Here is a 12,003-nt window from a genome sequence, read left to right as displayed (position 1 = left end):
TCGCCTTTATAAGGAGATCGTCCAAGTACGGGATAATTATATCGGCCATTACCGTGGTAAATACCTCGGTGCCGGGGACAGACCAACGGCAACGTCTGGAATTGGTAATGACAATCCTGTACCACAATTTTGAGGTACTCCTGGTGAAGAGGGTAAATAGGGACATGCAGGTAAGCATCCTTGATGTCCAGTGATACCATGAAATTCTCCAGGCTTGCAATAATCGCCCTGAGCGATTCCATTTTGAACTTGAACCTTCGTATATAAGTGTTCAAGGCTTTCAATTTTAGAATGGGTCTCACCGAACCGTCTGGTTTCGGTACCACAACATTTTGGAATAGTAACCCCGGCCTTGTTGAAGGAGGGGTACCTTGATTTCACCTGCTGGAAGTACAGCTTGTGAATTGCCGCCAGTACTACCTTTCTCCGAGGGCAGCAGGCAAGGCTGATGTGAGGTAACGGCGAGGGGGGAGTCGCCTCGAACTCCAGCCTGTATCCCTGTGATACTATTTGCAGAACCTAGGGATCCACCTGTGGGCAAACCCACTGGTCCCTGAAGTTCCCGAGACGCGCCCCTACCGCACCTGTCTCCACCTGTGGAGCCCCAACGTCATGCGGTGGACTCAGAGGAAGCGGGGGAAGATTTTTGATCCTGGAAACTGGCTGCTGGTGCAGCTTTTTCCTTCTTCCCTTGTCTCTGTGCAGAAAGGAAGTGCCTTTGACCCGCTTGCTTTTCTGAAGCCGAAAGGACTGTACCTGAAAATACGGTGCTTTCTTAGGCTGTGAGGAAACCTGAGGTAAAAAAAATTTCTTCCCAGCTGTTGCTGTGGATACGAGGTCCCAGAGACCATCCCCAAACAATTCCTCACCCTTATAAGGCAGAATCTCCATGTGCCTTTTATAGGCAGCATCACCTGTCCACTGCCGGGTTTCTAATACCCTCCTGGCAGAATGGACATTGCATTAATTCTGGATGCCAGCCGGCAAATATCCCTCTGTGCATCCTTTATATATAAGACGACGTCTTTAATATGCTCTATGTTAGCAAACTATTATCCCTGTCTTAGAGTATTAATATTATCTGACAGGGTATCAGACCCCGCTGCAGCAGCACTATTTATGCTGAGGCAATTGCAGGTCTCAGTATATAACCTGAGTGTGTATATACAGACTTCAGGATAGCCTCCTGCTTTTTATCAGCAGGCTCCTTCAAGGTGGCCGTATCCTAAGACGGCAGTGCCACCTTTTTTGACAAACGTGTGAGCGCCTTATCCACCCTAAGGGATATCTCCCAACGTGACCTATCCTCTGGCGGGAAAGGGTACGCCATCAGTAACTTTTTAGAAATTACCAGTTTCTTATTGGGGGAACCCACGCTACTTTACACACTTCATTCATTCATCTGATGGGGGAACAAAACACTGGCTGCTTTTTCTCCCCAAAAATAAAACCCCTTTTATGTGGTACTTGGGTTCATGTCAGAAATGCGTAACACATTTTTCATTGCCGAGATCATGTAACGGATGTTCCTAGTGGATTGTGTATATGTCTCAACCTCGTCGACACTGGAGTCAGACTCCGTGTCGACATCTGTGTCTGCCATCTGAGGTAACGGGCACTTTTTTGAGCCCCTGATGGCCTTTGAGACGCCTGGGCAGGCGCGGGCTGAGAAGCCGGCTGTCCCACAGCTGTTTTACGTCATCCAGCCTTGTAAGGAGTTGACATTGTCGGTTAATACCTTCCACCTATCCATCCACTCTGGTGTCGGCCCCACAGGGGACGACATCCCATTTATCGGCCTCTGCTCCACCTCCACGTAACCTTCCTCATCCCACATGTCGACACAGCCATACCGACACACAGCACACACACAGGGAATGCTCTGACTGAGGACAGGACCCCACAAAGTCCTTTGGGGAGACAGAGAGAGAGTATGCCAGCACACACCAGAGCGCTATATAATGCAGGGATTAACACTATAAATGAGTGATTTTTCCCCCAATAGCTGCTTGTATAAACAATATTGCGCCTAAATTTAGTGCCCCCCCTCTCTTTTTAACCCTTTGAGCCTGAAACTACAGGGGAGAGCCTGGGGAGCTGTCTTCCAGCTGCACTGTGAAGAGAAAATGGCGCCAGTGTGCTGAGGGAGATAGCTCCGCCCCTTTTTCGCTGACTTTTCTCCCGCTTTTTTATGGATTCTGGCAGGGGTATTTATCACATATATAGCCTCTGGGGCTATATATTGTGATATATTTGCCAGCCAAGGTGTTTTTATTGCTGCTCAGGGCGCCCCCCCCAGCGCCCTGCACCCTCAGTGACCGGAGTGTGAAGTGTGTATGAGGAGCAATAGCGCACAGCTGCAGTGCTGTGCGCTACCTTGGTGAAGACTGATGTCTTCTGCCGCCGATTTTCCGGACTCTTCTTGCTTCTGGCTCTGTAAGGGGGCCGGCGGCGCGGCTCTGGGACCGAACATCAATGGCCGGTTCCATGCGGTCGATCCCTCTGGAGCTAATGGTGTCCAGTAGCCTAAGAAGCCCAAGCTACCACCAGTTAGGTAGGTTCGCTTCTTCTCCCCTTAGTCCCTCGCTGCAGTGAGTCTGTTGCCTGCAGATCTCACTGTAAAATAAAAAACCTAAAATATACTTTCTCTCTAGGAGCTCAGGAGAGCCCCTAGTGTGCATCCAGCTCAGCCGGGCACAGGATTCTAACTGAGGTCTGGAGGAGGGTCATGGTGGGAGGAGCCAGTGCACACCAGGTAGTCCTAAATCTTTTTTAGCTGTGCCCAGTCTCCTGCGGAGCCGCTATTCCCCATGGTCCTTACGGAGTCCCCAGCATCCACTAGGACGTCAGAGAAACAGTGTTTTTCTCTGCTTCGTGCTATTCACGGAGCAAAGTACAGTGCAGAAGTTCCTTACTTCTCCAGCAGTGTCCCTGCACCGTGCCTGAATCGCATCACCATACCGTACTTTAGTATGGTGAGTGTGATTCATAAAAGGAACAGAAAGCTCAGCTTTCGGCTTCTCATGTAGTTCAGGTTCGCCATCTCAGGATGGCGCAACCTGAACTGTGGTGCTGTAACTACAGGGAAGTTCAATGTTTCCCTGCTCTCTGTCCAGCACCTCGTGCTGGCTCTGCCCCCCTGACCTCCCATCAGTCACTGCAGTCTCCCAGGAGGTCAGTTGGCAGCGCATGTGCAGGGGGACCCGTTGGCGGGTATGGTCATTAGTTTGACCAGACTTAGGTCAACAGTCATTAGGTCGATATGCATTAGGTCGACATGGTCACTAGGTCAACATGGAAAAAGGTCGACGTGAGGTTTTTTTGGTGTCGTTTTCTTCGTAAAGTGATGGGGAATCCCAATTAGTGCACCGTGTCGCCACGCTCGCCATGCTTCGGGCTGGTTACTATTCCCAATCGTAGTCCATATGGATCGTAAAGTATGATAAAAGTTCAAAAAATTAGTTCTTTTAAAAAAAAAAAAAAACATGTCGACCTTTTTCCATGTCGACCTAGTGACCATGTCAACCAATAGTGGTCGACCTAATGACTGTCGACCTAAGAGTGATCGACCTAATGACCGTATCCCCCGTCGGCTGACTTCAACACTGCTGAGGTGCACCGCTGGAGAAGACAGCGTTGCTGGAGGCCGGGATACCACATTGCTTCGCCGGAAGGGTGAGTATACATGAATTGTTACTTATTACAGCTATACATCGCATCGGACCGATATGATGTACAGTGCATCTGGAAAGTGTTCACATCGCTTCACTTTTTCCACATTTTGTTATGTTACAGCCTTATTTGAAAGTGGAATAATACTTTGTTGATTCACCTTTGACAGCAATTGCAGGCTCAAGTCTTTTTGAATATAATGCCACAAGCTTGGCACACCTATATTTGGGCAGTTTCAGCCATTCTTCTTTGCAGCACCTCTTAAGCTTCATCAGGTTGGATGGGAAGCGTCGGTGCACAGCCATTTTCAGATCTCTCCAGAGATGTTCAATCGGATTCAAGTCTGGGCTGTAGCTGGCCCACTCAAGGACATTCACAGAGTTGTCTTGAAGCCATTCCTTTGATATCTTGGCTGTGTGCTTAGGGTTGTTGTCCTGCTGAAAGATGAACCGTCGCCCCAGTCTGAGGTCAAGAGCGCTCTGGTGCAGGTTTTCATCCAGGATGTCTCTGTACATTGCTGTAGTCATCTTTCCCTCTATTCTGACTAGTCTCCCAGTTCCTGCCGCTGAAAAATATCCCCACAGCATGATGCTGCCACCACCATGCTTCACTGTGGGGATGGTATTGGCCTGGTGATGAGCGGTGCCTGGTTTCCTCCAAACATGACGCCTGGCATTCACGCCAAAGAGTTTTATTATTTATTTATTAACAGTTTCTTATATAGCGCAGCATATTCCTTTGCGCTTTACAATCAGAACAACAGTAATAAAACAAAACTGGTCAAAAACAGACAGACATAGTGCTCGCAAGCTTACAATCTATAGGGGAATAAGCATCGATACACAAGGATAGATGCTACCTATTGCATAATGGTCCACCAGATTGCTAGGTTCTTAATGGGTTGTATGATATGATCACCCAGCAAGAGTTCAATCTTTGTCTCATCAGACCAGAGTATTTTGTTTCTCATGGTCTGAGAGTCCTTCAGGTGCATTTTGGTAAACTCCAGGCAGGCTGCCATGTGCTTTTTACTAAGGAGTGGCTTCCGTCTGGCCACTCTACCATACAGGCCTTATTGGTAGATTGCTGCAGAGATGGTTGTCCTTCTGGAAGGTACTCTTCTCCACAGAGAAATGCTGTAGAGTGACTGAGTGACTACCGGGTACTTGGTCACCTCCCTGACTAGGGCCCTTCTCCCCCGATCGCTCAGTTTATACGGCCGGCCAGCTCTAGGAAGAGTCCTGGTGGTTCCAAACTTCTTCCATTTACGGATGATGGAGGCCACTGTGCTCATTGAGACCTTCAAAGCAGCAGATATTAGGTTTCTGTACCCTTCCCCAGATTTGTGCCTCGAGACAATCCTGTCTCGGAGGTCTACAGACAATTCCTTTGACTTCATGCTTGGTTTGTGCTCATACATGCACTGTCAAGTGTGGAACCTTTTATATATATATATATATATATATATATATATATATATATATATATATATACACACACACACAGGTGTGTGCCTTTCCAAATCATGTCCAATCAACTGAATTTACCACAGGTGGACTCCAATTAAGCTGTAGGGACAACTTAAGGATGATCAGTGGATAAGGGATGCACCTGAGCTCAATTTTGAGCTTCATTGCAAAGGCTATTAATATTTATGTACATGTGATTTATTTTTAATAAATTAGCAAAAATCTCAAACTTTTTTCATGCTGTCCTTCTGGGGTATTGGGTGTAAAATTTTGAGGGAAAAACTGAATTTATTCCATTTTGGTATAAGACTGTAACATAATAAAATGTGAAAAAAGTGAAGCGCTGTGAATACTTAGCGGATGCACTGTATAGTGATAAGTATCAATTCTGATTTTGTTTCTTACATGAATAGACCCCTATAGAAGAGATGTAGGAAATGACAGTATGACATAGAAATGCCTTTTTATATTTAATTACCAGTCACTGACATTAAAATGCAGCATTAGTAACACCATTAGGAAAAATCAATGTAGCAGCCACATCCATAGATTTAAGTTATAGTTTATGCAACAGAAAACCATTTTACATTTTTAAGAGAGGAAATTGTATGTATTAATGTTTTAGTAAAGCCATTAGTAAGCAAGTATGTATTAATGTTTTAGTAATGCCATTAGTAAGAAAGATGATTTTGATTGTGCAGTGAGTTGTGGGGAATGAAGTACAGCAACATAAGATGGTTCTGGTATGAATGGTCGACCATGTTATGGTCGACAGTCATTAAGTCGACCACTATTGGTAGACATTGGCATCGTCGACATGGACAAATGGTCGATACATGAAAATGGACGACGCGTGAAAAGGTCGACATGCTTTTTTTACTTTTTTGGGTGTCGTTTTCTGCGTAAAGTGATGGAGAACCCCAATTAGTGCACCGCGTCGCTTCGCTCGCCATGCTTCGGGCAAGGTGTCTCGCTGCGCTCAGCACAGATTACCGTTCACAATCGTAGTCCACGTGGATCGTAAAGTATGGAAAAGTTCCCCAAAATAAAAAAAACGTGAAAAACTCATGTCGACCTTTCATGTGTCGACCATGTGTCCATGTCAATGTTGACCAATAGTGGTCGACCTAATGACTGTCGACCATAACATGGTCGACCATCCAAACGAATACCACATAAGATATGGTCCTAATAGACTTTATTCAACATACAGAAATTCCATTATTGGGGTATTTATCAGTCTCTTTCATAAGACTAAGAATTCAGCAACACAAAGATGCATCCTCCTGAATTGCATTACAAATGCTGTTTTGCTCCATGTATTTTTAATAGTCATTCCTAATGTAGCGTGGTAACCTCATGGGATAAACCCACTCAGGCATCTCACGTACATGAGTCAGCCACTTGCAAAGTGGATAGAGGACTGCATGGCAGGTACACACTAAGTGAAATGTATGTAATATCTCCACTTTACACTATATTGATCCCTGAATTTGAAAGTATATCTCACCGATCCAACCACTAATCCGCCAATACCGTGACTTTTTACAGCAGCCACAATGGAGCCAACGAAGAGCAGGAAAGTACAGATTGCGTAGTGCAATAGTTCCTAAAACCAAACAGAATTGTTACTTTCCCAGTATGACAAGGACTTGACTTGTTATGTACAATTTTGTTATACAAGTACAGCAAGGAACAGTACTAAAGAATTGTTTTCCCATTGCACTCTGTTACAAATATATGTGAATTTAATTAACAAACTGGATAAAATGCTCCCATCTAATGCATGACTATTTGCATGAATGACGTTGTTTATCTGCCTTACATACGCTCAGGGCCGGCCCGAGCCTAATTTTTTGGTATGCAAATATATATTCTGGCGCCCCTTAGTGGGGCGTGGCTTCATGCTGAAGGGGCGTTTCCACAGAATAGTATAAATTCACATTACACCGCACAGTAGTGTCTGTTAGTCACATTATACCACACAGTAGAGCCGATTATACATGTTACGTCACAAACACGTTTTCCCCCAAACCTGCTAACCCTTTTTATTGCACAGTGAAGGTGTTTACATATATTTGATATTTATATATGCATTAGAGCAGAGCTGGGCTGCGATAGGAGGGGAGGCCAGGTACCATGTATTAGTGGTGTAGGGGAGCCGGGGGAAAGGAAGAATGGGATGGCATGGAATTAGGAGGGGTGCTGGGTACAGGTGGTGAGATCCTAAGACAGAGTAGGTGGGAGCTGGGGACAGGATGTGTTGGCTGGGACAGGACACAAGGATGCCGGGTGTGGTTCCCTGTATTGGAGGTTGAGAGCCACGAGGAGACTGGAGCTGTACACACAGGAGGAGGCGAGGATAGGAGAAGGCGGAGTTCAGAGTTATAGTGGTAAAGAGGAGTCGGGGACAGGAGGAAGTGGGAGCCAGGCATTGAAGGCAGCGAGGGACTCCTGGGGCCGTGGTGCAGGCATACGGCTATGCCATATCCTCACTGGCGGCAGATTAAGCAGGCATGGGAGGAGTGAAAGTATTGGAGAGGGGGCGGGGCCACATACTATACCTCCAATCCATGCACGGCCTGCCGCCGGGTGTCTGCTGGAGTCTGTAGATGCAGGTACACTTCACAGCTGTCTGCGTATAGAAGCCTGTCAGCTGCCTGACAGGCTGGGTAACACAGCCGCTCTGCTCAGCAGCCACATGTGTTGGAGCCGGGCTGCACTATTCCTACTACCTGGCATTGCCTGGCAGAAAGCAGCAGCGCCCTCAGCGGACCGGCGCTCTACGCAGCTGCGTTGCCAGAGTATGTGTCGGACTGGACCTGCATACAGGATGTAACAGCCCCGAGAGCGGTCACTGAGGAGAGGGGTGGAGTGATACAGCGCTCTGTCTGTGATCTGTTAGTGAGCAGAGGGGCGGAGTGATACAGCTCGGTGTGATTTTTCTGTCAGAGAAAGTTGCAGTGTGATCCAGAGCCATGATGATTTCCGTCAGTGAGAACAGAGAGGGACATATCAGCCAGAGCCCCAGGAAGAGGAGAGGAGTTCCCAGGGTCACCTCACTGCACTTTTAATAAAGGGGTGAGCATCCCCATATTCCCATGGTGTAAATTCACCATATTTAAAGAGAATGGGTCTGAAAAGAAAACCCCCAGAAGCCAGAAAAGGTGATCACTTATGACAGGAATACAAGGGGTGTGGAATATGTTTGTGGATGCACAAAAAGTTGTATATTTACAAAGTGAAAATTAAAAAAAATTTCAAAGTATTTGCAAGTTAGGAAGAGAAATCTGAGGGGACGTCAAGGACAACAGTACGTCGTCTGCGAAAAGAGAAATTTTATACTGGGAGCCCTGGACAGAAATCCCTTTGACGTCCGGGTTCATCCTAATGTGGGCTTCCAATGGCTTAATACTGAGAGCGTAAAGTAGAGGCGATAACGGGCACCCTTGTCTAGTGCCATTACCTAAACTAAAGGCAGGGGAAGAAATTCCATTGGTAGAGACTGACGCCGTGGGGTGGTGATATAGGGCTTGTACTGCACACAAGAAGCTACCGCAAAAGCCATAGGACCGCAGGGTATGAAACATAAAAGGCCAGGACAGGCGGTCAAAGGCCTTCTCTGCGTCTAGCGATAGACTGACGGCAACTTATGTTTATTATATGAGATCAAATTGATCGTCTGCCTCGTGTTATCGAGGGTCTGTCTAGTCGGGACAAACCAGGTTACCCTCTGCGACCCCTCCTGAGTTGCTGTTGCCGCTGTGGGGGACCCGCGGAGTCGGGGAGTGCTTTTAAGCACTCCTGCGGATTGCGGCCTTCCCCCAGTGTGAAGCGGGATCTCGCCGCCGTTTGATCTCCACAGGCACCACCAGTCTTCCGTCACCTCGTCCAGGTCCCCTGCACCCTCGTCTGGAGGCTGAATCTGGATGTGAGGGAGAGGTTATACCGGGACCGGAGCTTGAGCAGCGGCCATCTTGCCTGCCGCCTCCTGGAGCCGCTGACCGCATCCCCACCAACGTACCTCCTTCATCTCCCCTGCAGCCGGAGGCCCGCGACGCTGTGCGGTAAGCTGACCGTACCCCGCGAGCCTTCCCGCTGGCGCCCGCTTTCCTCCTGCTTTCTCCCTGCTATAAGCGCCGGAGCTCCGTGGACGGGGGCCGCAGCTGAGCCAGGGATCCCCGGAGTGCAGGCGCTGGTCCCGGGGGCGCCTACTTGCGCTGGTGGGGCTGGACTGAGTGCTCCTCTGGCTACCAGGGTCCGTCTGTGTACCTCCAGAGACCGGGAGTCCACTTGCGGCCGGAGCTGTCTCATCTGGCTGGAACCTCCTCTCTGCCACCCACTTTGCCCTGCAGTACCCCTCCTGTCAGTCATCTTGCTGGGTCGGTGGGCCCTGGAGCCCTCCGGGATGGCCCCCCACCGTGTGCGCTATCTCCACCCCTGCTGCCTGGCTGATTGCCTCTCTGCGCCTAGCTCCTGTTCCTGGCGACTTGGTGGGGGTCAGTGTCCCTATCCTGCTACCGCTCATGGGAGCTCCCCGTGATCTGCACCTGTGCTGTGAGTAACTCCCCCCGCTTGGTGATAGCTACTGTTGCCTTGTATTCCTGAGCTGCGGGCTCCGCACTGCTCCGCTACCCGCGCCCCTCAGTGCCTGGGAACTTTCACGAGATACTACGCAGTGACTTTTGCGCTACTCTGACCCTCCCTCTCTGACAGTGGTGCACTATATTGCTGGACTCTTCCTCATTTACATACTCCCGGGCGTCTACCCCGGGGTCGCTGACGAGATGTGAGCGCGGCTGCTCTCCACCGGCTATGCTGTCTAACTAGTAGGGGAATGTATCCCCCGTCATCCTTCTAAGACTATGGTGTTGTCCTTTTGAAATGGTCCTTTCATTCACCTTCTTCTGATGGCCAGAGGCAAGAAAAACCAACAGGGAAAATCCGCCCGGTCTACACGTAGTACTTCATCTCAATCGAATCTCCGATCCTACCTATCCATAGCGGCGGTTGTTGATCCCCCTCCTACTGCGCCTTATACAGGTATTGCCCCACCCACGATGGCTTCCACTCCCCCGACTGGAGATCTACGGGCTCAAATGTCCCAACTGCAGGGTGAAATTGGGGAAATTCTGACCCACATCCGCTCCCTTCCTTCTAAACAATACATGCAAGCTCTGGATTGCCGACTTCAGGACTCTATTCAAACCCAGATCTCGTCGGTACAATCTGATATAAAACATTTGGGATCCAGAATTGTCTCCCTAGAGGAGGAAAGGGACACAGTGGAGGACCAATTACTCCAGCTTCGTGACACGGTCGCTCAACAGGGGTCGGACATGGAACTGATGCAGAATAAATTAGAAGACTTGGACAACAGAGGCCGCCGGAATAATATTAGAGTTCAGGGCCTCCCTGAAGAGGTTTCTTTATCCGGCCTTGTTGACGCTCTAACCAAAATATTCGGCTAAATCCTGGGCCTGGACTCCTCTGACTCAATTGAATTCGACCGGGCTCACAGAGCCCTCAGACCTAAAGGGCCAGCTTCTGAACGCCCGAGGGACGTCATTTGCAAACTCCATTATTTCTCACAGAGAGAGGAGATTCTTCGCAAGGTACGAGACTTGGAAGGAGTTGATTTTAATGGTACTCGGATCCAAATTTTCCAAGACCTCTCCTGGCGCACGCTCCAACAGCGGAGGTGACCTGAAATACAGATGGGGTTTCCCGTTTTCCTTGCAAGTATCCCATGCTGGTAGGGTCCTCTCTCTCCAATCCCCAGTGGATTTGCCTGGATTTTGCTCTGCTTTGGGACTAGAAGATATTTCCCTCCCTGATTGGCGAGCTTTTACTCTATCCACCCTGGCCTCTACCAATCCAACCAGAAGAGAGAGGTGGCACAAGGTCCAGAATCCAAAACGGAAATCCAAAGGCGAAGACCCTCTCCACTTGGTGGATGCCACTTGATGGGAGTGCGGCTGAAGGACTTTGCTAGTCCTTTTTCCAGTTCTGATTCTACTGGCTCCCGTGTCGAGTTTGCAGACGGACCCCCCTGTGAGACTTATTTGCTTCGTTTCTCTGTTGTTTCTGCTTCATGACTTCAGATTTGTGGTGTCCTTTTTTTTTCTCTCCCTCTCCCCCCAGTCCACCTAGGTGCTTGACAATATTCGTATCCTGTATTTCATCATTGTATCATGTCATAGCTGTCAATTACTAATTTGTTTTTAGACCTAGGACCTTGCATTTACTTCACGCAGTTTTGGCCCTTATTGGTGCCGCTTGAACCCCTCCTCCCCCCTTTTTTTCTTTTTTTTTCTTGCCCTGGAAGGACTTTTCCCATTATAATTATTAGTATTGCTATTATTGTTGTTATTCATGTTACTGTTTTTGAAATGCACAACCAACACCGGTTATCTTTGTTGCTTACGCTCCACTTGAAATGAATGATTTTAGGATGGCGGGGCTGCGGCCCCCTAATGTACCCCCTACCGCTACGGTTTTCCCGAGACAGAGGCACCCTTATGGTCCCTTTCCTGCCCGGTTGCGGTATCTTACTGTTCGACTTACTCAGGTATGTCGCTTTCTCTCTTTCTTGTTCATGGATTCTCTTCTATTTTCTCTTTTCTCCCTAGTCCCATCCTTCCTTTTTTTCCTCTCGTCACCTGGTCCACAGTGTACGATCTTTGAGGTCCTACAACACCCCGACATATGGCTTCTACACTTAGCATAATCTCCATAAACACCAGGGGTTTGAACGTCCCTGAGAAGAGGGCCGGTGCTCTCCATTCGTTTCACGCGGAGAGGGCTGATATTGTCCTGGTGCAGGAGACCCATTTCCGACACTCCCCCTCTGCACCCCACC

General features: G+C 48.5%; 1 protein-coding gene across 1 annotated transcript in view; it reads right to left on the bottom strand.

The window, feature by feature from the left end:
- CMTM7 (CKLF like MARVEL transmembrane domain containing 7) overlaps window positions 1-12,003 on the bottom strand; it is a 102,308-nt gene that overhangs the window by 34,802 nt on the left and 55,503 nt on the right. The window contains exon 3 of the mRNA XM_063924869.1: window positions 6,652-6,750. Within this exon, the coding sequence (XP_063780939.1) occupies window positions 6,652-6,750 (99 nt within the window). The remainder of the gene's footprint in view (window positions 1-6,651; window positions 6,751-12,003) is intronic.

This window comes from Pseudophryne corroboree, chromosome 5 (genome assembly GCF_028390025.1).
Source record: "Pseudophryne corroboree isolate aPseCor3 chromosome 5, aPseCor3.hap2, whole genome shotgun sequence".
NCBI lineage: Eukaryota > Metazoa > Chordata > Amphibia > Anura > Myobatrachidae > Pseudophryne > Pseudophryne corroboree.
The sequence above is the reverse complement of the archived record's forward strand: the minus strand, read 5'-3'. Positions and strand labels throughout refer to the sequence as shown.